The sequence below is a fragment of the Linepithema humile genome, chromosome 6, assembly GCF_040581485.1.
Source record: "Linepithema humile isolate Giens D197 chromosome 6, Lhum_UNIL_v1.0, whole genome shotgun sequence".
Taxonomy (NCBI): domain Eukaryota; kingdom Metazoa; phylum Arthropoda; class Insecta; order Hymenoptera; family Formicidae; genus Linepithema; species Linepithema humile.
This window is the reverse complement of record NC_090133.1, coordinates 6,525,101-6,551,408: the sequence shown is the minus strand read 5'-3', so window position 1 is coordinate 6,551,408 and position 26,308 is coordinate 6,525,101. Positions and strand designations below refer to the sequence as shown.

The window sequence follows — 26,308 nt, the reverse complement described above, 5'->3', positions numbered from 1 at the left end:
GTAGTAAACCTGCCGGTTTCTCTCTCCTCTCTCTCTCTCTCTCTCTCCGGGAGCGGCGAGTCGCGTTGTCGTAGCTTGATAAAGTTTGCAGAGCCTCCTCTCGGAGTTTGTTGGTTCAATATGTAATTATGATTGAGCGCAGAAAGGGAGAGGGAGAGAGAAGCGGGTTGACGCTAGGCGTTGATATTATTTATAGAGTAATCTGACGAGGTAGATTGCTCTTTCTGGACCACTTACTCAGATTTACGCAATTTTCGAGCAATGTGTACATCCGCGCACTTGGCGAACAAAACACGTTTCGTACGCTTTACGTTAGCTAAGCAAAAATACGATTGTACAAAAGATTTCAAACTAACATACTGTCCAAATGTGAAGTCTTTATAGCTGTTTTCTTTTTTTGTCGTCAATTCGTTAGATATACTAGTGCAACATAGACACACGATATATAGGCAGTATTTTTATTTGTCCATGTTTTTATTTTTTGTTTTTTTTTTCCTCTACGAAAATTGTACGTGTATTTAAGTTAACTTAGGATGACAGATCGATTGAAGACGTCAGATTATCGAGACTCGCGATTAACTGTTTCCCCATCGATATCTATCTTTTCGAAAGACCCTGAGAACACGGAGGCGGCCGATCTGCAGAGGAAGCTGGAAATGCTGAACAACATGATGGACCAGGAGGCGCGGGCCGAACAGGCACGAAGGCAGATATTATACAATATAGGCCACTGTAAGTACCGTCAAGTTTACAGTTTAGATGGCTGATATTTTATACGAATACTCTTTACGGCGAAAAAAAGAGAGAGAGAAAAAAAAACGTCCCTGATCGATTCCATCTCTCATCCGGCTCATTCGCTCGCGATACGCCGGAGAGGGATTGATTTTCCTTTTCTCCGAGGAAATTCGATTCACGGATAAATGAAACATATCCCGACGTAAAAGATCAAGAAAACGAGAAATGACAATTTTTCTATTGATCTTCGCGACCGAGTCAGTGAGTCAAAATAATAGTACGGTTACGCAGAGCTGCGCATTTCAATTCCAATTTTTATTCAAAGGTCTGTGCATGTGTCGCATTTTCTTACCGACTTACCGTGGCCGATCTATAACGCACTCTTACCACTTAACTCGCGATAACTTTCGCATCACCCCACGCGGATCGTTACTACTCGCTTCTTCTTTTTTTTTTTTTCTTTCTTTTCATCTTCGTATTCGCGAGGAGAGATCGAATTGTCACGCTGTATCGCTGCAATATTTATATCGCGAGTGTTAATTTGCTGCAGCCTACGTCACACCAACACTTTCATCCACACGTCTGACATACTTGCAGTATTTTTAGAAACCGTGGCTTTCTAGGTCGTTCGCTCGAACGCTACTTCCGAGTAAGTCATAAAACTTTTACGACCCTGTTTTTTTTTTCTCATGCGAGAAATCAATTTGGTTTCCGTGCTTATTTTCCTATCTACGATCGGCGGCTGCACGCCGATAAGTTGTCTTACCCACGGCGAGTATGTAGCGAAGAGAAACAGGCATACGAGACGCCATTTCATATGTGTTATCGGCTATCGACGTGTCGTCGGTAACTTACCACCCCTTGTTACCCCTCTTTCTTAGCAAACCCCTTAGCCCGTGTAACAGCTATGAGAAGGCATGCAGCAGACTAGCTCTCTCTGTACTAAACAAGTCGTTGGTGTCTGGCCGATCTTTCCGTTCTATGTTTTCTTGCAAAAACGTTTCCACAATACCCACCGTACGGTAATTTTGCATTTCCTACCGGTCCCAAGTTCCGAAAAAAAGAAAAAAAAGAGAAACATACACACACACACCGAAAGAGACCGAAAAGGGAATCGGGACGGTGCCTATATAACGATCAATTTGTCGCATGGCTGTTGACTATACTTATCTTGCTTCCTGCTATATTGCACCACTTCAGTTCCCGGATTCTACCAATATCGACCAATTCAGTCTGCGGGAAGTTGCAAAACTGTCACGGCGAAGTTGGAATTGGCTTCGCGTTTTATCCAGACAACGGCAACGCGAACCGATTGTCGCGGATGCGCGCGCGAATCTTGCGAGGCGCATCGTCGATTTACATTCCGACAGACGAGGCTGAGAATAAACTCTTGTGCGAATTTTTGCATTTCTGACTGCTCGATGTATGACTTTCATTTTTTTTTCTTTCAGTTGTGTGCGTTTTGTTCCTAACGAAACTTCAACTGCAGGAAAATAAATGATTTTCATCAACATTGCAGAGAGAAAGCGAGCGAGCGAGAGAGAGAGAGAGAGAGAGAAAGTTTGAAAAGTGACATTTCCATGTCTGAATGCGAAATCAAATATTATCAGGCGCCTTTTATATCAATTTCTCCGATCATTTCCCATAGCGCTATACATTGTAATCCATCTTTCAGCGGGATACTCGGAGGACTCTGACTACACGTCGGACTTGAATTATCCAGTAGGTGGACAGGGTGCGAACAGCTCGGCCTCGCAGTTTCGCACAGCGGCTAATCAATTGGCTACGCCTCAAAGATCCCTCGAGACGTCGAGAGAAAACAGTTACGAGAGAGACGATCATCAGGTATTGATTGATGGCGCAAAAAGTGCCTTCCACGGGACACAATCGAATCAAGTAGATGTATTTTATCGAACGATCCCTCATACAAGTTGTTCAAAGTTTTTCAATTATTCCGCCGCAATGACAGTCTGGACAACCAACTGGATCGCGTCATTCGAGCAATTGACCTTTTTTAATCCACTTACGTTCCGCGGGTCGACGTCGCTAATTGCGCGATAATAAATTAAGAGGATAACGTCGCTAGGTTCCAGTCACCGTCGGAGGAAGGCTGGCACCTGGTAATTACGGAAATTACGGGGGTTCAGGCCATAGTCCGAGATATGACGAGCCGTATCCGGAGGACGGTCTACCGCAGAGATACCTGCAGACGCAACAGCACCCTTCAGAGTCTTCCGAGCCACTCTTCTACAACAGTAGACCGAAGCACTACAAGGAATACAGGTACTACGAACGAGATGTTTTTAAAAAGAAATTTTACAATTAGTGGTGTATGTTGTAATAAATGATGGAAAGATTAGACCGAGTCTAAAACACACATTCGCGGTTTCTGTTAATTTATGACGCTGTTTTATGCGAACAGAAATTATATATAACGCCTGTTATTTATGCGCCAATTGCGCGCGTAGCGTTTCTTATCATTAAGCTCATGGAGATTGATACGACGGAAGAAAACCGTTTATTATTTTCTTGCCTGATTCAGACGAAGGAAGCACACGTGGGATTACGAGGACAGGTACGAGGCACGCGGCCGCGCGTGATTTCGTGAGAATTTCAGTGACTTTTACGGCACACACCCTCACGCATATCGCGATTATCAACTTCATCCATCATGTTTCGCTCTTATCGCGCATATCACGTTCTCAGCACCACTTCGCGCATTATCGCAATGCTCGGGGTTTAAGCTTGTGATTGCGTTGCACTCAATTAACAAGTATGCAATCGCGGCGATTACGTCGGGCAAGCCGTTCGTTACAATGTAGGCCACCATCGTCAAGCGCCTAATTCCACATTCATAATGTACATGAAGAACAAGAAAAAACTCAAATTCATGCTTTTAATTAATTGATAGCTGTACATGGCTTATTTTAGTTAAGCGGCTTTGCCTCTGCGAATTAAAAGTGCAGAATTTCCAAGAGAATAATGTTGAATATTATTAAAGTTCAAAATCATGAATAATGACGACGTTAATTGGCAAGTCCGCGCGACACATTAATCAATCCACAGGCATTTGCATGATGCAGCTAGTAGTCGCAGCTGATCACATTCAGGAAGATCGATATCATCCTGAGTCATCTCATCCCCGGTTCAATCGCTTAAGCCTTGACGTGGGCAAAATTGTTTGATCGTTATCTCATACTTTACAGCCAAGACGGCTGGTACAGCGAAGGTTACGAGTATGGCACGAGGGTCGATGACACGAGAATATACAGCGATACTGAACAATATTACTCGAACAACACTAGTTCAAGAAGAAAACTCGGAAAAGGTACTAAACTTTCATTACATGCAGATTATTAAGTAAATTTTTAAGTAATTTTTGTACATTTTACCATGTTTTTTTTTATATAAACTTTCCTTTTCTTTATCCATCTTTGTTTTCTTTATTATTAAAAATTCTAAATGCTATAAATAAATTATGCGCTAAAATAATGCGTCTTTTCGGTTGCTTTCAATTTTTTATCGATTATTCGTTAAATATCAAGATGTTAATGGCAATGAAGACGAATGTGTGACATTTCTGCCTATTTTCCAAGCAATTCCGTACAGAAGACCGTCTCTGGAGAGACAGATGACCCTGTACGACGATCACTCGTATTACGCTGATGGATATGGCAGCGACGGCAGAGTGGGTAAAATGAGCGCTACGTATCCGGAATGCGAGACGGATATTAGATATAATGAGTATTACGACACTATAACGGGATACGTCTATCAAGATGAGAGGTGAGCGAACAAAGCACTAATAAAGATCACAAGAAAAAGAAAAATAAACGATAAAACATCGATCGAGGCAATTGAGTTCTCTTTTTCTTCGTAGGTACGGTCAAGACGACGAGGACAGACAGTGGGACAGTGGAGGGAAATGGTACTCGGGAACAAGCACGTACTACGAAAACAAACGGAATAGAAAGACGCTTCCGCAGAGGCCCGCCTCGAGCATCGGCATACACCGACCGGACTACAGACCCACCGTTACCAGACAGCGTAGCTACGAGTCGGACGAACTCGATTACAAGTATGTCACGCTCGAAGGGATCTTTGTATAAAACCCTTTTTTTATTCTTATTTTATATAATTATATATAACTAAATGTGAATCGAAATTGAAAACTAAATAGATGAGAAATATATCTACTCTTGAATACATATTTTAAGTAGACGTATATAAAAAAACAAATATAATTAAAACATTTGCCTGAAATTGTTTGCAAAGCGGATACAATTCTCGTCGCCGGAAGACCCTGCAGCCGCAGCAACGTCCGATGTCCCGGCAGGAGGGCGGCACCGGTAAGAAACTACCTCCGACCCCGACCAAGCCGAGCAACGTGGTGGTTAACCGTAAGCTCGCCTCTCTGCCCGCCACGCCGAGCAGACAACTGCCAAAGACCAGAACGCCCTCCGAAGAGAGCTACTACAAGTCTGACTACAACGAGGACTATAATTACGCTTATCGTAGTCAGGACAATCTGCCGCAAGACGCGTATACGGAGAATATTTACGGCCAGCAGCAACCGCAGCAGCAGCAGCAGCAGCAGCAACAGCAGCAGCAGCAGCAGCAGCAGCAGAGCGACCAGGTCGATCACACCGCCAACAAGACTCGGTATCCCGAGATAAATCAGGATAATCAATATAGCTACGCGACGCAGGTCGACGACCAGTACGGCCAATCGTATCCGGAGCAACACACGCAAAACAGCTACGATCAGACGACATACGCGGAGCAGAACTCGTACAAGGACGAGTATCAGCAGCCTTACGCACAGCAGAACACCCAGGTGTACCAAGGATCCTACACGGATCCGACGTATCCGATCGCCAGCCAGGCGAACGATCAGTATGCGAATCAAGGGAAGAATCAGTATGACAAGCCGGACGGTATGGTAATCGAGGACAATTTTCACGAGATGGGTTTCAATCAGAACAACGGGCAGTATCAGCAGGACTACAAGCAGCAGGATGTTTATCAGGAGCAGTACGACGATTATGGCGTCAGCACTGTGCCATCGAGCGTCTACGATCAGAACAATGTCGCGAATACTTACAATCAATATCAGCCGGAGCAGTACGACTCTCAGTACAATATCAATACGTCGACGGGCGAATATCAAACTTATCAAGAGACGTACAATCAAGTGCCTGTAACGTCGCAGGATAATTATCAGGAATCCTACGCGAAGCAGCCGCAGGAGGACTTCGCGAACTATCAGACGCCGTACAGTAAGCAGGAGGACGTGCCTACGACGTACAAGAATAATTATCAGGAATCTTATCAGGATTATCAGGAGTCGTATGATGAATATCAAGACTCTTACCAGGGATCCTTCGAGGATCAGCGTTATAAAGACACTCTGGCGGCGACGACGACGACGACGACAACGACGGACAGGAGGCAGAGCGAAGTGCCCGAGCTCTCCGTGACCACGCCTCGAGGTCAAACGAGGACGAACGGTTATCCGTCGAACGAGTCGGAGTATCTCTATCAACAGAACGAGGACGTGTCGTTGGGCGCGTCGAGGAGGAAGAAGCTCAGCAGCAAGCGCGATGTCAGCCCGCTCCTGCAGCAGAATACAGATTCACTCGAGTCCCGGGACGACGAGTTGAAAGATTCATTTGAGACCGCTGTGAGCTCCGTCGCCAGCAGCCAACCTAAGAAAGGGTACAGCGAATACTCGACGGCCGGCGACTCGAACCTAGCGTCCGCCACCTTGGTGGATTCGCCGCAGAACATCGTTCAGTCTCAGACTTCGACGATGGTCAATCACGTGACAGCGAATCACGTAACCACCACTGCGATGGTCCACACCACCACCACGAACATCGTGAACGGCAAACGACCATTGGCCAGGGCAGATTCTTATCAAGAAGACATTATTGAGGATGATGAGTATCCAGAAATCATTCCCAAGGAGCCGCAGAGAAAAGACTCGCAGATGTCGCATCAGAGTCAGCTTAGTCAGCACTCTCAGTCGCTCTCACAGAAGCCGAAGCTCACCAGAGGGGACTCTTACATCTCAGATAACTTCCCTGAAGAGTCTTACAGTCGTAGAAGCTCATATGCACAACTGCCTAGGAAAGACTCCTTCTCGTCGACTCAAGAAGGATTCAAGCCGCCGCTCACTAGAACTGATTCGTATCAACAACGGGAACTACGAGGGAGCAATTATGGACAGAGTTTCACGCCGCAGCCTATTTCCAGGGCGGAAAGCTATCAACGCGGTCATTTTAAGGACCAGGAGTCGATTGATCAAAGCGACATTGTTCTGAGCAACACGGTGAACGGAGATTACCAAATGCGCGACGAGACTCTTGAGAGGTACGAGATTGAATTATAGAGAATTGATAAATATAATAATTAACTACAATGTAACTACAATAAGGTAATACAACTACTGTAGTACAATATTTCTTAAAAAATCGACGCACCGCGATAAAATCAATTTAAATCGGTTTAATTTTATAAAACATTAATTTGTAATCATTTAAGACGTAGACTTTCCTAAACAAATGGTTCTCGTATTGTAATATTATTACCATTATTATTTTTTATCTCATCAAAGTAACATATGCAAAGTCTTACTGTGTAAAAGCTTACTTTGGAATGCGTCGAATTTGTTTGGTAAACAATGTAATTTAATAACTAATCCTTATTTCGGCATATTGGTTTTTATGTGTAATAAAATGTTTATTTCTTCCCCGAAGGTACGAACGGGGCGAAGACGCTTTGCTTCGTAACTCTCGAGAGGACTCACTCGATCAGTACAAAGAAACTCCGCCTATGTCACGCATGGAGAGTCCACGCGGTAAGATCGTCTTATTATTTACTAACATTTACTCAAGAAAAAAAAGTACAAGTTTGTTTACATTTTTCGTGCTAATCGATCGGCTTAATTTCAGGGAGTATAACGAAGCAGGCGTCGTTGGACGAAAGCGTTCAGATGGATACTCCGCCGAGAAGTCCTCCAGAGCCGCCACCCGACGAGGAACTCCTAGAGATGGTCGGCGTTGCACCGGTGCCCACACAGCTGAAGGAACGCCCGGAGATGACGGCGCGACAGCGGTGGCATTGGGCGTACAATCAGATCATCATGCAGCTAAACGTACGTAATATTCGGACTCTCTTCAAAGTTAGGGCGAAAGGACCCGCCCTTTCGACTTGTCATAAAAATTACGGGAAATTTACGGAAATGATACTATTAGTGGAATGGCGATGGACATTAAAGCCAGGAATAACGAACTCGCCTTTTATCCTTCGCGTTCGACCAAGGTTACGCTATTAGCGGAATGGCAATGGCAATTAAATCGAGATTACGACGATGATTGCGAGCGATTAGTCGAATGACGGTCAACGACCGCGACCTTTGTAAAAATACGGCGCCGGCAGCCCGCATTCGTCGCTCGTCCTTCACGAAAGCTACTGCGGCCTTGTCAATCGTTACCTTCGCATGACATCGATTCTTCGTACGGAGCTACGGGTTCGCCGCGTTCGTCCCTCATTTGTATGTTAATTGTTCAAGGCCGGATGATCGCTGGCAGTGCATTGATCCTCGTCGGGTATATTTAACGAGCGAAGTTGGGACTCGGTTCTATTTATTTGCATAAACTAGTTTCGCTCATACTTGGTGCACACTGATGGCGCCGATGGTGTCGTAATGATTGATAGTCGCGGGCAGTCGACGTTAATGATAACATCGACTGCCTGCAGAGACAGACAGGGCTTCGTTTTTTTATTGACTGGCAGAAAAATGCTTTTCCGCGAGCGGACAAAAAACCGGCACTCGACTCGCTATGCGCGTATCGGATGTACGTATCGATTGACAAACGGATCTGCAAATCTCTCGCAAATGGCACGTAGATAAGAGAACGCGTAACGTTACTTTCCGGGACAGATGCGACGAAATCGGTTGGATAATCGGGTATTCGCGTGACGCATCGATAGTATCGTTTCGCCGAAACTTGCACTTCAATCATCTCCTCGATTCCTCTCGCTTGAGAGTCGAAATAAAGTGATAGGTGCAAGAGTCACGACATACGCACATTACGATTCTCCATGCCGTTTGTTCTTTTCTTTTTTTTTTCGCGAGCGTTTTATTCCTCGCTGCAACTCGCGATAAAGACACATTTTTTTCTTCTTCAGTTTCGCACGTGTCGACATTCCGCGGCGTGCTAATCGACGGTCGTTAAGCGTTATTATCGTCGCCGTTATTGATTTAGGTGCGAGGCAAATGCCTCGACGACACAAAGTATCGTCCCGACGTATTATCGACGCTCGTTGTACCGCCCCGACGTCGCCGCTTTAAAAGTGTAGCGCTCGTCGCGTCGCGTCGTATCGTGCCGCGGTGCCAGATTAACGCCCGGCTTTACACGAAACTTCCATTAACGCAGTCTTGTCGAGCCCGTACGAGAGCGGCGGAGTACGCACCTGGCGCACTCCTGGGTGAGCCGCAGTAGTCGATATATGCTCGGAGAAACTTTGGCCCCGGCGGTGGAAAATGTAAATTTGCGCGGAGTCGTGTGTGGGCGGACGGAGCCAAGCGGTTGTGCCGGAGCGATTGTTTGTTTTCCGCTTCCACGGCTTGAAAACCGTGCCAGGAGGGTTGGCCTCTTCCCACTATAATTGCCACAACCAACAGCGGCGTTCAAATGACTGTTGATTTTCAAAAACGCAGCCGCATCAAACGTTAATCGCGAAATCAAAGATGCGATTGAAAAAAACAAAGAGAGGAAAAAAAGAAACAAAAGACAATTGGAAAAAAATTGCTCGTACAAACGCATTGTTCGGGCGCCGTTTAACGAGCGAATACCACGAGCGCGAGTAGTCTTTCACGAGGAGGAAATAATAGCGGAATTTCGGTCGGTACTCCGGCAGGGCTCAATTATCACCGTTGCGTGTCCTCGCGCATTTATTTTGCGTTGCAGGGGCATGCCGTCCCTCTTTTTTTCTCGTCGAAACGGGCCACTCTCCCGTCTGCTCTTGCCGTCGCACGCCCGCCGGAAGAACTATCCCTCCGCGAAAGTAATTGTCCTCCGAGAAACAAGTGGGATCGATTCGTCCGAGTATTAAATCGCACGAGGGACACCCGAGCGCACGGCTCTCACGTATTCGCGTAAACCGTACGGCAAGATAGCGGCGATAAAAACCGCCCGTGAAAAACTATCGCGCGGCGCTTACAAAGCCGTGGAAGCGCATTCCCCGCGGCGGATAGTTGCCGGCGGATATTTTTAATTTTTTTTCCTCCGCGTTTTTCTTTTATTTCTCCGCACATAGCGAGAAGAAAAATGATCGGATCGCATTAGAGCGGACATTTCGACGGCGGAGGAATTTCCCCGTTGCTCCGGGACTCTGAGCTCCTGCTAAAGCGATTTACAAGAGCTCAAGCGTCGGGCTACCTGCACGTACCTCTCGCTTCCCTTCTTGTTCTTACTGATAAAATGGCTTTTACGTGTAGACACGTTCTTATACTCGATCGCGTAGCCGCCGGGTAGCCACTGCCGCACCGCCGTATTTGCCACGCACGCCGGCGGATTTCTCCGCCGCATCGCCGACCGCGTTTTTTATTATTCACGCAGAGACGTACGTTTCTATGCTACAACCGGCGCTCGCTTTGCATTTTATTTCGGATTCCTCCGCGCCCTGCGTATTTTACATTCCGCGCGTTGAACGCGTCCTGATGAAGAGCGTCGTCTTGCCTACCTCCCGTTTCTCCACGCACAATTCCGCGCTCTCTCGCATGACGAATTATCTGCGAAATTATTATACTTCATTCCGTCTGATATATAATTTCCCGTTTATACCGGCACGAAACGCAATTTGTACATGCATACTTTATATTTCAATTTCCCATGTTGAATTTAATTCAGTTACGCTAACTACGCTTAACAGCATTTGTGCATTAAGTTAAATTTTACACATGCATCAAAAGTTGTCATCAGCAGGCATCGAACTTTCGTACGGGCAATTAAATTAAAACACGCTGTAACACGATACTCTCGCACCCATGAAAATGATTTCGGAATACGCTTTGCGTAGTTGAAGGCGACATTTTTAAACTCTCCCGCACGCGTGCACACGCGTTTTCCGTGATAGGAAACCTCGTCGAGCGTAATCTATGTAGGCCAAACCAGCGGCCCGCGTCATAATCGGAGACCCGTATGACCGTCAGTCCGACAGCGAAGAATCGGCATCACCTTCGGCGGCAAGGTCGCGCCTCCCGCCAATTGCTTATCGCGGCTGACGCTTGTCAACGCAACGCGTACGTTTCCCTCTCGCAGTATCGCAGCAGTCAATTCCCGGTGACTAACCGTGGCAGTCGAACCCACTCGCTCGGCAGCCCCGCACAAAAGGACCGTGGCCAAAAGGCGCCAAGTTCAGCATCCGCTTGTCGAGCATCCTCCAAGTTACGTTCTCTTACGCTGAAGTTAAGCACACACTCGACTTCAACGAATCGGCGAACGTAAGAGGCGGGGCGATTGTATCGATCGTTATTAGGCTTTTATTAGACGGAAGTGTCGGTTGCGGCCGCCTCGCAAAGGGTACATCCGCACGGGGGGTCGTGTTAACTTAAGTGAAAATACCACTGAGTGGTCCGGTCGAGGGAGGCTGACCGTGTACTCGGCGGCTCGGCTCGCGCGCACGGATCTTTTTAGCGAGTCTGATCGTGGAACTGGTCGAAAGAGGATCTTTTCTTCCTTCACGCGAAAGTATCACGGACCTACGTCAAAGTACGCGCGCCAGGCACCACAAATTTAAATATCGACGATATGGGGAAGTTGCGTGGTACGTGAAAAGCTTGTCTAAAAAAGAAAAGAGACACGGTTACGAGGAAAATAGATGAAGGACATCGGGTGCTTATGGATTGTATAGAGTGCAACGTAGACATATACGATAACTCGCGAAAAGAGAATACGAAATCACGTACGAGAAATTATTTATCCAACTAATTCGAGTGCAAGAATGAATTTAATGAACGGTGCGACTGAAATCCGATAGGCGCTGAACCGGAAATCCTTCGAATAGCAGACCGGATGCAATTCTATCACGATGATAACAAAGTATGTAACCGCGACACAATTGTTGCAGTATTTTAACGGGCTCTCTCTGTATAACGAAGTATCGTGTTCAGATCGTCACAGACAACGAGAATAGCTGTGATTCTTGTCACCCGGTAAAACGATAACGTTTGGACGAATTGAGTTTTCCATTTTCATTGTAACAAAAGAGCTATTTTATTGAATCCCCGATATCATCAAGAGAAGGAAGAAATATATATATATATATATGTATATACAATGGAGACCCGGGAAAAGTCGACGGAATGGGCTTTATTGTTCCCGCTGAAGGCGGGCTTATTCGCCATGAAGTCGTCATTATCTTCGAAGAGCGTGAATCGCAGTGAAAAGGAGCGGGAGATCAAGGAACGGCTCTTGAAGAAAAATCTTCAACCGCGTGCGAGGATACGCCGGGGATCGTCTTTATCGGACCTGGACAAGCTTCAGAGCAAGACGATTTTACCGGATGTCGTCAAGTCGACGGAGAAATGCTCGGAATCGCTCCCTCACTCGCCCGCTTTATCGAATCTGCAGCTGGGCAGCAGCAGCGTGCGCGGCAGCATAGGCGATCTGATGAACATGAAGAAGTACGGCGGGTCCACCTGGAGCGTGCGAAGCGAGACTCTGATCGCGAAGGCCGTGCCGCTGAGCACGGTGACGGCGAAGCAGAGCCCGACGTTCTCCAAAAGCGTGGAGGACGATCTCGAGAGCGAACAGCAGGACGAGTTCCCGCTCTCCGGAAAGCCCCTGACCTGCGCGCAAAGAACTCAGAGGCTCAGCAGGCTCATCAAGAAGCAACGACGTATGATGGTTTTCAATCCTAATTCTTTACAAAGAGACACGGTGAGTCATCGAAACGAAATCGGAATATTGTTTTCCGCATATTTTTGTCAAGAAGATGTAAAAAGGAACGGAGTAAAAATCTGTCTGCAATATTTCGTTTAAACCGCTGCAGTTTTGATCGAGCTGCAAAGTTCCAATAGGCAAAGTTCGGATAAATGAAGTCTCTGTAATCGTCGCGCTAATCACAGTGGCTCGTCGCAGTCGACACGGACGAAAAGGCGAAGAAAAATATCCCCTCGTTCTCTCATATACGCGCGGATTACAGAGGATCGTTTCGCCGGCTACGGTGGCTCGCGCGCACCGGGTAGACACCAGTAGACACAAAATTAAAAGTCACACGCTCACATTTGTCTCCTGCCACTTGCGCCCGCATGTACCGTCGCTATTTCTCGGCGGATTACAAGCGAGATCGTGAGTGACGAGACGGCGGCACGGAGCGAATGATTTGCAGCGCAGCGTGATCCCGTGTTTCCCGTCTATTCTTAAACATGTTAATCGTGAAGTGTGCAATTTTGTCGCGCATAATTTTTGTCCGACCGATAATATAAACGAAACAAATATAACAGAATAGAGCGAATAGTCATAACAGTCATTTGCGGGAACGTGCGAGATTGGAAAAAAAAAAAAAAAAAAAAAAAACTAGCTCCATCGATCCGAGACGAAGAGAACACTTGTGATCGCCGCATCGGTAGAATTCGGAGCAGCTTCTGTCGCCGCGGCGAGAGACACTTACGGGATTTGAAATATTCATGATACACTCATGCGCTTATATTCGCCGCGCAGCTCAGCGTCAGATGTTACGTATTCGATTCGCGATATCCTCGCGCGGTCATCATCGGGTGTTTGTCTCCGAAAGCTTGTTGTTGTTCGAAATCCGAACGACGACGGCTAACGAGAGCAATTAAGAGCGAAGCGCGACGCGAGCGTTTTGAAGCGTGGCTGCGACGCCGCGAAGCGTCACGATGAAATTCCGACCGCATCCACCGCGATATCCCCGGCAAAGTTTCGCGCGCCCGAAGTTTTGCAAACGTTTATGAAGCACGAATAACGGCGCGACTCCCGCGCGGCAAAATAACCGCTTTCGCAATTCTAACTGATGCATTCTAGGACGCCTCCGCTTAATGCCTTATTGGAACCGTTGTCGCGGAAATTCACGTTGCGTCCGCCGTCGCAATTTCTGTCGCGCAAACTTCGCACAGTTTTTCCAGAAACTTAAGTAGTCATCCATGTTAGTTCGGTAAGTAAAAAGATAATAAAACACACTCGAACGTGTTTTGCAGAAATATAATATCGAGTAAATGTCGAGTTGCGAAAGTTGTTATTCGTAGAGAATGTTATTCAAGAAGAGCTTCTTAAATTATTTTAAAGACTTCAAATTATTTCAAGACAATTTGTTACGCTCGAAGATGCATAGTTAATTCGAATTATGTAAATCACTTTATTATATGTAACGCAACGTCAGCGGTTAAACGGTGTGTGAACTTAAGACGCTCTTCTCATCGGGCGGGTGTCGATAAATACCAGACAATCGATCGATCGTGGTCAATTAGTCGATCTTATGGTCGTCCCGGTGGTGCTCGGCTTACGTGTCTCTAAGATGTATAGGTGAGCCTCCAGTTGCTCGTTAACGCTCTTGCGATTGACCTACGCCATTAGCCGGATACAACAATGATAAATGGATCCCTCGCCGAGGCGGTTCGACGAAGATACAAACGTAAGCGGTTTTTTTTTCTCCCCTTTTTTCTTTCGCGATCCGATAAAGGCTAACACGTGTACGTTCTAAATTCTTCCTAATAAACTTCTCCGCGCTTTGTCTTATTTAGTTTCGCTGTTGTGTTTACTCGCGCTACGTCGGCAGGTAGGTCAATGAATGCAATTGCGTTTTGGAAAAAGTCCAAATACCGTTGACAAAGAGATCTATTGTACGACTTCCTATCGGCTCCAACCGGGCGGGACGGGCGGTTGCCTTTCAATTTAAGATTTTATATTTACCGTGGAGATTGGTCAATGTAAAAGGAATTAAAAGCGGGAATCTTCGTCTTTTGAGGCTGTCTGTATCCGCTGAACCAGGCCAATTGGTCCAGGCTCGCGCGCGCTCCTTGGCAACGGCCCCTTTTATCTATCTCGTCAGGTAAACGAGGCATCGACCACTTGCCTCGTTTCCTTATCCGATCCTCTTCCGGACAAATCGCGAATCTCGTAGAGATCCGCCCGCATGATAGTCTCAAAGATACTCGATTATCAAAAGCGACGAGTTCGGCTGCGATTCAATTCAACGTCGCGCTCGGGAGAAACTACGATTTTTTTACCCTCTTTTTGCAGCAGTTCTCGAAATTTGCATCGCTTGCAAAAGCAGATCGCGAACCCGGCGAATTGCAAATGCAAAACAAATTCCGATACTGCGAGGCTACACTGCCGTCGCGATGGATCGCTCCCCTACTGCGAAACTCCCTTGTAAAACTCCCGTCGGTTTCCCGTTACTCGCGCGCACGCCGGAGTCGTAAAATGCGTTTCTCGGTGAGCCTCTTAACAAAGTTGTTAAATAAACTCCTGTTATTCCCATATAGACATGATGTGATTTAATCAGCAAACTGTAGCAACTGCCGACACAGCATGACTTCATCGTGCCACTTTATCGCGCTCAGTTTTATAGTTTCCCTCTGGCGGTATTTATACATTTAAAATACGATACACGGTAAATAAAAACGATAGAACGCTCACGCGACCCGAAGAGAAAGATTAGTGCGGCCGATACGGGCGGCAACTACGATCCTTGAGCTGGTTGTTGTGAAACATCGAATTACATTTTTCATTAGCTGTTTTCTGGTAAAAGCGTCGTTCTAAAAAGGGGTAAGCAGCTTTGATGCCGTTCGCGATAATGAGCGATTTTGTCAAAACCGCGTCCTAATTGACGGGCATTAATTGCGCCGATCGCATTTTGTAACGGCAGATTACAAACATTTCAAGCCCGGATCCACCGCCTTGATTCTCAGACCTCTCGACGCATCCGGTGTACTGTGGAACGAGGTTAATATCCCGTAATTTTCTCTTCCCTGTCCGCGACTTATTTTCCTTTATGACAACGCTGATAAGATTAGTCAATAGAGCGAGCGCCGGAAAAGAGACTCCGTCGGTCGTGTGCCATAATATTTTCTATCATCACAGCGCTCGCCTTCTTGCAACAACTTGAAATCCTAGCGCTGTGAATTATTAAAATATGATAATATTCTCGGTGCGCCGGGAAAAACACTCGCTCTGGCGAAACAAACTTATAAAATATTGCATCTCTGTATTGGAAATTGTACGAGGATTATTAACGTGTTTCGAGTTGCATGTTTCTCTCGAAACATAAATATACATAATAAATAATGTTCTCAACATTTCTCGTGGAATATTACTTTGAGTGCATTTGCGAATAAACGCTAATTAATTAGTATTAATTTGTTTGGAACAAAAGTGTACGCTGCCAATCAACAGTCACTTTAATCGCAATTCCTGAAATTGCCCAGCTAATTCTATTGAAAAAAAAAAGAAGAAAGTCTCAATAAATTCATTTAACGTGCACGCACTGTACAAAGCAAATATAAACCGCACACACGGAGCGATAGCTGAGAGAAAGTTGCTTACAATTAGACGAAAATGTGCCGACCACATGGTCTTTCATTACGAAAATGAGGGTGGCGATATAGATCTATGGTTTACAAAGAGACTCGGGGTTTAAACAAGCTTGTAGAAAGAAACTGCAATCTACGTGAGTGCTTTATATTGTAAAAAAATTGGTGCAAAAACGCACCGACATATATTTTGCAGAACATAAATAAGTTCCACACTCACAATGTAATTTCAGCAGCTAGCTTACCGCGTGAAACAATAAATCAATATACGAAATTTATATTTGAACGTGCGATTGCGCGATGCACCAGCCACTTTCCATGCTTTTCTGTATCTTAAATCAGCTTTACTAGATTCCTAAATAATCCCAATGAATTTCGGGCTTACGCGGCCTTCGTTTGCACACCGCTGTGCAATTTTCAATCTCGGCTGCTAGTTGCATAGAATTTCAGAGTATCTCGGGTAGCTTCATTTGCGCAACGAAGATTATCCGGCCTTCTTCCTCATTGTTCCTCCGCCCAACGAGAGATCGCCATTTTGCCACGTGATAGCGCGGATATTTTGGACGTCAGACACAGAATTCATGTTTATTCATGAATACTGAGGATATAATTAAAATGGTTGTCCTCTCGCGCTCGTTTCGTACCGGGCTTCATCGCACGCATGGACGCACATTTAAACGCGGTTAATTGCTAACGATAATGGCGTCGTCGCCGTTCTCTTTCCTAAATATTCAGGAAGCGAGTCTCTTATTGCGTCCGTACGAAAATCCGCGGTCCGTATTGTCCGTTAACGAGATTTCTTTCCGGCAATCTTGGTCGGCCGATTTTCCTAGTTGCCTTCTTCCGTTATCGTCTCTTTTGAATTGTACAAAATCCAATTTCTCTAAGTACAGTATATATAGAACTCATGTCTGTGATTGGTGTTATTATTGTGTGCCGATTTATTTATTCCACCACGTTAAATATTGATGTATAGATATTAAGATACCATTAGATTTAGAATATTAATATGATGCTCTTCTTTCTGTTATAGGTGAGTATTCTAATTCTGTCAGTTGTTCCGATAGTCGTATTGACATTGCGACATGCGAGATTGCTGATTGCGGCAGGTGAGTCATATTTTCGCACAATGCTCTGCCTTATCGTTATTGTGTCAAACCGAATATGCTAATATAATAGTAAGCATTTACTATATAAAATTCTCAGGAAGTGGGGATAAACATATTATATTTATATATTGCGAAAAATAACGTTTTCTATGATAACTCGAAATCTCGGTTAAAAATGCAAAGCAAAGCTTGACTTCTTGCGTGAAATATTTTTATAGGAGGTAAAATATTTTTACGAACTTTAAATTTAAGTATCATCGTGAACTGTGCTTATTGTAGAAAATGTATTGTACAAAATAATTTATTGATATGTTGTTTTGTGCTTCGAGTGTGTCGTAAATGTTAAATTGAATGGAAAAAGTACGACTTCCGCTATTATCTTGTCATATCTTTCTCCCGTCGTACGTATTGAAATCCTTGAAATGCACTTCGACCACCGGCACTGATTACCATTGAAACAATCAACGTTTAAGCACATTTAAAGCTTGACGTCTGGCTGCAGGCATTAGAATATGTTGTGTATGTGTAACGAAAATGTATGAATGCGCCCGCAAGTGTGTACGCGCGTCAGTACACGAGACGCGCGATTAAATATTCATCAGACGTGGCGCAATATGCCTGATGTTTACATAGAAACTTTCTTCTTTATGACCAGTAATACAGCGCTCACTATGAAAATTGCAACGATTTCGCAGTTTTGAAATCGTTGGAAATCGTGGAAAATTTATGGTCTCGTGCGAAATAGATTGGATTTTCGTATTACGGCGTTTTGCTGTGAGAGTTTTCTGACGCAGTCAGTTTGCGGTCGCAATTGGCTGCATTTTGGAAACCCGATTTTAATCGCAAAAATGCTGAATCTTGATTAGAATGAAAGGCTATCGAACAACGATTTAACGGACTTCAAATCGACTCTACGGGTGCATTGGAAAGGAAAATAGCGTAGGAAAATATTGACCAGCATCGAAACGGTGCATCGATAAACCTAAAGTGCTCTGAAAGGGTTTAACAGTATCATGTGACGACCATATGACGACTCGTTTAAACAACTTCGAAACCTGATACGTTCTAGGGTAGTGTGCATGTCAGCCGAGATCGATAAAATCCGTAGTTCCTTGGCGTCACTTTGAGAGTTATCTCCGTCTTTTGTATACTCGTCGAGTGACTGTCCTCAATGTACACCCACTCTTCGGTATTGTGAGCGGAAAACGCGGATAGCGCGGCTAGCAGAAGACAATGCATAAGGCATAAAAAAATGAGAAGCAGTAAAATGTTTAAAAGTATTTTAGCCAAACGTCGCAAATATTCACGTGCATGTTTAAAAAAGCTTGGAATCTTTATTTATTAAAACATTTTAAATTTAGAACACTTTTATAACGTCTTTTTTGTTGGATAATTATTTAAAGCTATTTTAGTTGTATGAAGTTACATCTAATAGCAAACCCGTTGAAAGAAAGACTCGAAATCGAATATATTGGTTCGGAGGTTTGCTGTGGATCTAGAAATCCGATATTAAAGCGCGCATCCGCGGGAAATCGCATCTGGGAGAGCGTTTGTGCGTCTGGAAAATCAGTGGTTTGTCCCGCGAGCCGCTAATTACCCTTCCCCGTTCGCCGAAACGCACCGATTCCGCCGATTTGTCTTGTGCAATTTGATTGAGGACACATTACGGTGGATGCACGCATACACGTACACACATATTGGATTTGCTTTAATGGTGTCTGCACGCGTAAATTTCATCATATGTACTACGACCGATGCAAACCGAGTACACGGGTTTACTCAGCTCCATCGTATAGTGTAAGAGCTATCCAAACGGTTTGCCGAGCCCACAAAGTAAATTCGATGCAAACACGCACGGGCTTATGTATATATACTTTCAATTTATCTCGAGAAATAGCTGAAGACGACTTATCGTGAACGTTTCTAAATTCGTTTCCTACGTAACAATTTGTCAAACTGTTCGGTCGAGATCTCGCGTCGTTTCCCTCTTTTTTTTTCGTCAGGAGCTGTTCAGCGAGAAATGGCGTGATTTTTTTTATCCTGTCTATCGCCGGTTTTTTGTCTCACGCTCATAAAATGCAAGGCGTGCGGGTTGACGCTAGCAATCAGGACGGCGTCGGACCGCGACGCCCGCGGTGATCTCCATGAATGCCTCGGTATATCGGATGGGCGGACGCAATGAAAAGTCGATGGTTAGAACTGACGCTGAAAGGGTCGACAATGCACTACGCGCCGCAAAATTCCTCTTGAATCGCGAGCAGCGCGCCCGAATGCCTCGAAACCAAACGAGCGGACCGGGTTTCGTCAGCCGTAAACAGTTTCCGTGTTTCGCGAAGCTCACCTTTTCGACATAAGGGAGGAAGGAAGAAAGGACAGCGCCTTTACTACCACAGGCAATAGTTTCCGTCGTGTTGCAATATAAACGAGACGCCTTACGATCTGTGTCCGTAAAGTCGGCGAATGAATACCTTTTGCGACAATAGCTTAGAATCGAAGATTGAAGACCATTAATAAACAAAAAAACTGATATATCAACTCGCAATTGTTTCGGGTAATCCTTGTTGAGCATTATAGATTAACGAATTACATTTGTAAATGCAATTCGCGTATTCATGCAATAATGTATAGAATTTATCTCGCTTAGCGTTATTCGTTTAAAAAAGAGGATTAAGTTGCGCGTGGAGCTTTATTTATATTTCATTATTGAAACATTGATTAAAGAAGGTTAAAGCGTCGCGATATAAACAAGATCCAATAGCCAGTTATCGGAGGTGACGAAGGAAGGGGACGGACGATCTATAATATAAGGTGCACCTCGGGCGACATTACGTTGCATAGCCTCGCCTGCTCGTTTTTATTACCTACCCATCAAGAAGTCCATCGATAGCGACGAGCCACCGCCGCGAGGAACTACCACCTAAGCGGACAAAGATGATGATTCGCGAGACAATCAATCGATCCGAACTAGAGCGAACTAGACCGAACTCGCACAATTCGCTTGTTCCGAAGTTTCCGAGACGAGATGAGCGCCGGGCATCGTGACGTATTCCGAACCCGAGACGAATCGATCTCGACCTTATGTAAATGATTTCTCAGGCCGGTGCACTGATAGTTTCCGCGAGGCGGGGGAATGGCGCCCGAAGCACTCCGGAAAGGTCGTTCGACCGGAATCGTCTAATTGGAATTCTCCGATGAACGAAACGCATCCGGACCCGACGCCGTCCAGTCGATCGCACGGCGAAATTATCGACCCGCGCGAGTGGTTATTCTTGTTATTGCTCTCCCCTTCCCCTGCCACCTTCCTGCCCTCCTCGCATGTCAGACTACTTCAGTATGCACGTTATCGGAGCGAGACTGAATATAACCCGTCCGAGGGGACGTGTTAAAAGCGTCACTGCCGAAGTTTCGTAGTAGTCCCGTGGCTTCGATCTTCGCAGAAATAGCATCCAGCGAACGAGATATCTGCAGATTTCTCGCTCCCCAAGAAATACTGCTCGATATCTTCCTCGCTAGTAGAAGAGATCCTACTTTCGTTCGCGACCGCGAACGGGGTCATCGAAAATCATTAGGATCGTTACGTTTCTCATGGCGCGGCGATTACGATCTCGTGCGACCCGACGCGGCCTTATTACACAGAATAATCTATAATCTGGCAATTTTTCCGCGAATTTTTTCCCTCCCGTCTTCAGCTTCGTCTGCTTCTCATTAAAAATTTATTCGTTCGGCTGGCAACGCGCCTCGCGAACGGAGCTTCGCAGCCTCGAGCGACACGGCACGTCGCGTCGCGACGCACCGGCCGTCCGCTGCGCGCGCGAAAAAGAAGCTGTACTCTCGCCGCGTGATTTACGAGGTCGCGCGGAATTTATGACAGGCGGCTTACACTTCATGCATTTAATACCCCGCTTAATTAACGATTTTCGTACGGAGCATGCGCTCGTCCGATTAATTCAACGCCTCCACGTCTTAGCGGCCGCCGTCATCTTCGTTTCTTTTTTCCGCTTCATCCGCCGTTTTCTCATTCCTCCTCCTCGTCCCGCCGGGATATAGTCCGCATTATATTAATATTAATGAAACATCCTCGACGGAAATTAAAGCGGCAATTATACCGCGACTTCAACGTACTTCACTGTTTCGTAACGATTTCCGTTTATGAATAGAGAGAAAAAAGCTTTGCAAAGAATAAGCGAATATCGTCGAACATAAAAATTTCCAGCTTTTCGATTTGGAATTACTCGGCGTCTCGCAATAAACGATATCACGAACGCCTTCTTACCCCGAGACCTCATTAATTATCATTAGCTATTCGCTGCTCCGGACAACGCGAAACAGGCTCTTACGTGCTTCGAGACAAGTTCCTCTAATCGGAAACAGGTGCTTCCGTATACGCGCTCGCTCATCGGAGATTCCGGCAGCCGTCGAACGTTCGCGCACGCGAAGATCAGCGAAATATAGACAAGCGTGGAGTCTCGACAACTCGGAAGTAAGAAGAAGAACAGCTGACGCGCCGCGTTCTTTGGAAGTGGGGCAGCGAGATTTCCTCTAACAACGCGCTAAGACCCCTCGCCTTGCCGAAAAGTACGAAGCGGGCTGGCGACAGTTGTCTCCCGTGTCTCTTCCACTTGTCGACTCTCTTTCCGGTTCTTATATCGAGTTCCTCGATATCATTCCATAGCTCATCTCACAGCGAGCTTCTCGCTTCGACGTGCCCTGCTTTCTCGACGAGTGATTTCATACGCTTTTAAGTGCTTTTCACTGTAGGTCCGCCGAACTTCCGAAAATCTAGTATCCGCCTTTCACCCCTCGAAATTCTAATCCCCGCGTACGATGGAATTCCTCCTCGCTCGCGCTCGTGATGCGCTCAAGTTAGTGGATTTTCGTCGAACGGGGTCTCTTTTGTCGCGTGTGAGACACGCTGTGTGTGGGAAGCCTCTATCATTCGGCCGGCAAAATTATTTATCGCTTCCCGGGTCCCGAATAAACGAACCGCTGGGTTGATTCTTCCGTGTGATCGGACAAGCTTGTTGCGTTTTGACCTTTTGGCCGTTTTCCAAGCACACGACTCGCTGTTTCGCCTACTAAGTAATTGAAGGGGCGTACGATCGATCACACGGCCCGAAAACGCTGACTCGTCGTTGCCGGCGGGCCTGGAGAGATAGGGCGAGACAGGTGTCACGCCGTTCGCGAATATCTAACTTTATGTCTTTGTCGGGGATCACTTTATTGTTTTTCGCGCACGCGAATTCGGGTGCCGCGCCTCTAAATCACCGCAGTATTTTCGCCGGCGCGCCATTCATTACGTAATAATTCTGAATGTCTTGCTTATATCATCTCGCTCAGCGATCGTGCTTCTAGGCAAATTGCGGTTCGCGTCCCCTTGATTTCTCGATGAATTCCTCAAGGATCGTCCCTAAAGCGGAGTCGATTACCTCGGAAACTTGGAAATGTTGGCGGGGTTTCCCGCGAGATGTACCTTCTCTCTGAACGCGTCGTTTCTCAAGACCAACTGTTAAGTTTAACATACTTCACAACATCGAATAATATCATTTACGTTAGCGTAACGTAAACTGCCAAATTGTCATTACACATTCCTCTCGAACGCGTACAAGGAGTAGCGCGCGCCAATTGCTAACAAGATCCTCTCGATGGTTTCGTACTCTTAATTAAATTATTGGTTAATTAAGATTAGCAACCGAGGCGCCGCGATCACATTGTCTTTACAGTCAAGGCGAAACAATTCCCACTTCAACAGCGGCTGACAATTACGGATACAAATTCGATATAGGAATGGCTCGCCTATTTATTATTCCACGCGATTCGCACAGTCTGTCGCTCTAAGAGATCGTGCAATCGTAGCTAATAAGCCAATTGCTAATAAGCTGTTACTATTCAGCAACATGATTGGAGTGGTGTGTACTTTTTTCGTATCTACGTTGCTTATGGAAGAGCGCGTACTCAACTTGACCTAATTGATAAGAAGCCGTTGCCATTCGACGAGTTTGAATGTTTGGCATTTTCATTTTTCACTCTTATCTTTCTCTTATCTTTCCCTTGCGTTCAATTGCATGAAAATGGAATGCGCGCCGAAATAAGTTTCGCAATTATGAGCCGAATTTGTTAACGAATGAAAGCAAAGAACCGAGCGCTGACTGTTACCACCATGTTGGCTGCAATTATATAAAGTAACTTTAACATTCGAGATCGTACAAAACCGAGAGATAGAATGGAGGAGGAAGAGAGAAAAATAAGAAAAAAAGCCGATGTGTCTTTAGAAAGTTCTGCTCGAGTAATGCGAGAAAAAGAGAGAAAGAGAGCACGCTGGCTTTACTTGCGCTTGGCTGCTTCATTTTCAAGACGGTTAATTCCTCCTGGTTTTGCAATTTATTTTTCGGCTCCCTCGTCATGAAACAAACCTACAGCGTTTCGCCGTTGTTATACGGCACTGCGCTTTCCGGCTTTCCGCCGGGCCGAGCTAAGCAGAGCTTGCGTCTCGCTCTACCTCTTTTCATGCTATTTTACTTTCCGTTTCTCCCCCTCTCAACCCCCCCTCTCACCCTCGCATATCTCGGATCGACCCTCTCTATCCTATAGCTGATATTCAAATTTTGTTTACACACGGCAACGGAGACGGCGGAATCTCTATATTTGTGCTTGATGGTTTCCCGTTAAGCCACCGCATTATATATCTCTCCTATCTTATCGGCGAAAATCTCTGACGCGGGATAACAACTGCCCGAGGAGATTTCGATGAAATTGTAATATTTGCGCACAGCACGAATTACTCCTAATGTCACAATTATTCCCGATGAAATTATCCCGATAATGCAGTTGGAATAGCGGCTAATGGACCGCATAATAACTCCAATCCTGGAAAACAAACGCTCTCGATTGTTTGACCGGCCGAATCGACGACAAACCGACAACGATGATGATAAGATAAAGCGAAACCGTCCACGGTGATCGCCGGATAAAAGTCGATGACTGACATTGACTGAGTAAAGTGTCGTTGGCTCGTGAATTAATCCTCTCGGCCACGGCCGCGATTGATCGCTGGCCTCTCGTGAAAACGAGCAATCATTTCGGATGCCTAAGTAACGGCGAATCCCCACAACAAGTGGCCATCGGTGTGCCTTCGGCACCACACACAACCCGACTACGACCTTCATCGATTGCTCCGACAACGAGCGATTAATTAACTATGACAAATTCGATTTGCGTTTATACGAAAAGGGACGCTCGCGAGCTCGCCGCTACGTCGTCCAGCCACGTTTTATGCGTATAACATCTCTCGTGGAGGAGAGTTTACGTGACAATATTATTCTTTAATCTTACGGATAAACACGTTTCGGCTTTCGATTCTATTCTCTTGGATCCCGTGAAAAAAATTGCAATCATGCAGCAGCGGACTATAAACATAAAACAACATTATTTGTCATCCCGACGCTCGTAACGCACGCCGAAAGATTAATCGCGACGTTATTTTTCTTTTTTTTCCTCGCCGTAGTGATCCGGCGATTATTCCTGGCTTACAGCTACGGTAAATTATATCGTCACGAGAATATAAAAATATTCTTTACACGTGCAATCTGGTTTTCTCGGTCGATCGATATTCTACAGAGGCGCGGTTTAAACTTGGACAAATTTAAATACTTAATGTCGCGTGAGATTAGTGATACTCGCAGGTTACGTTGTCGGGCAATTTGTGACGTTGATTATGCATCGTCGCGAGGTGTCATCTATTTTTCTCAGCGCTTTTGTTGTTGTCGCGCTCCGCAACGCGCTCCGCAACATGTAACGCGAGCCGCAGCTATAGCGAGACGGCGGGACTAAGCGCGTCGATTTTAACCACCGGATGATATATTCGGTCTAGCCCGTGCCGGTTACACAGCGCTTTAATTACAGAAAGTTTCGGAGGGTTCGCGGATTTGTGTGCCTATGCTCGAGCTATTTTAACTTTTTCCCTCGCGGCAGAACAAATCCCTTATCCTTATTCTTTTCACGTCGCGGTGCATGACCTTTTTGTAACTCCGACAAGACCAAAGCATCTTATTTTTAGCTTCCATCTTACGCTGGGCGCATTAATGTTTACTTTTACCTCACGTACATACATTTATCTTTCTGTTTTCGTTTTTTCCTTTTCATTTTCCAACACCATTTTGAAAACCGCGATAATTGTGATTGTTGTAATTAAATGGGAAGTGGTTCCGTTAGATAACACTGTCTGCGAGCATTTCCTATAACAAATATTTTCGTACGGCCATAATCAGCGTTTCGGAAAGGCGAAAGCCATTGAATCACTGTGGGCGTAGAAGGACGATGTAATCCACACATGCGGACGGGACAATCATTTAATTTTGGTAACGATCCGTGCGGGCACGCATGTGCGACCGTGGGATCGCTTAACGAGCTTCCCATTGTGGCGCGACAAACTAGTTCCTAACTATTACGAATGACCGGATTAATACACATCACACCGTCTTCGGATTAGAGCTGCGTGCAAACAGCCGATGCGGTGGTAGCTTTACTTATCTCTTGCCGCTGAAAAGTCGCGGTGTAATCTCACTACGAGTTTCGCCGCGTGCGATTTAACGGAAGCGAGCGACGATAGAGCGCGAGCGTAAGAAAACTTTGCGCGCTTCTTATCGATGTACAAAGCCAGCTCATTTGCGCTTCTTAATGCGCTTCGAGGAGAGATCCACCGCGCTAATGAAAAGCCGTATTATACGCTTTTATCCATCCTTTATTCGACGCGTTATACTCTCATATTCCGCGATGCAGTTTTTCTGTGTCTCAATCTTCTTGTAACACTTTAGAAACAGTCTATTGTACAAGAAAAAGTATTTCTTCGGTCGATCCTCTCTCGTTGGCTTTCATTATTAGATTAGCGTAATTGATGGACACG

The 26,308-nt window shown here is 45.6% G+C and overlaps 2 protein-coding genes across 2 annotated transcripts in view; both read left to right on the top strand.

Moving 5' to 3' along the window:
• Positions 1 to 26,204, top strand: part of LOC136996929 (uncharacterized) — a 60,604-nt gene extending 34,400 nt beyond the window's left edge. Inside the window, exons 7-17 of the mRNA XM_067356514.1 lie at positions 613 to 732; positions 2,411 to 2,580; positions 2,822 to 3,018; positions 3,278 to 3,310; positions 3,942 to 4,063; positions 4,332 to 4,521; positions 4,616 to 4,813; positions 5,011 to 7,110; positions 7,497 to 7,597; positions 7,692 to 7,894; positions 17,334 to 26,204. Of these exons, the coding sequence (XP_067212615.1) occupies positions 613 to 732; positions 2,411 to 2,580; positions 2,822 to 3,018; positions 3,278 to 3,310; positions 3,942 to 4,063; positions 4,332 to 4,521; positions 4,616 to 4,813; positions 5,011 to 7,110; positions 7,497 to 7,597; positions 7,692 to 7,894; positions 17,334 to 17,471 (3,572 nt within the window). The 3' untranslated portion in view covers positions 17,472 to 26,204. The remainder of the gene's footprint in view (positions 1 to 612; positions 733 to 2,410; positions 2,581 to 2,821; positions 3,019 to 3,277; positions 3,311 to 3,941; positions 4,064 to 4,331; positions 4,522 to 4,615; positions 4,814 to 5,010; positions 7,111 to 7,496; positions 7,598 to 7,691; positions 7,895 to 17,333) is intronic.
• LOC137000336 (uncharacterized) lies at positions 9,973 to 14,295 on the top strand. The gene has a single exon (XM_067356534.1). It carries the CDS (start codon positions 12,084 to 12,086, stop codon positions 12,786 to 12,788), a length of 705 nt encoding a protein of 234 aa, XP_067212635.1. The 5' UTR covers positions 9,973 to 12,083; the 3' UTR covers positions 12,789 to 14,295.
• Positions 26,205 to 26,308: the final 104 nt, after the last annotated feature.

What these genes read in the sequence shown, in the direction of transcription:
- LOC137000336 (XM_067356534.1), top strand. Translation starts at nt 12,084, where the DNA reads ATGGAGACCCGGGAAAAGTCGACGGAATGGGCTTTATTGTTCCCGCTG.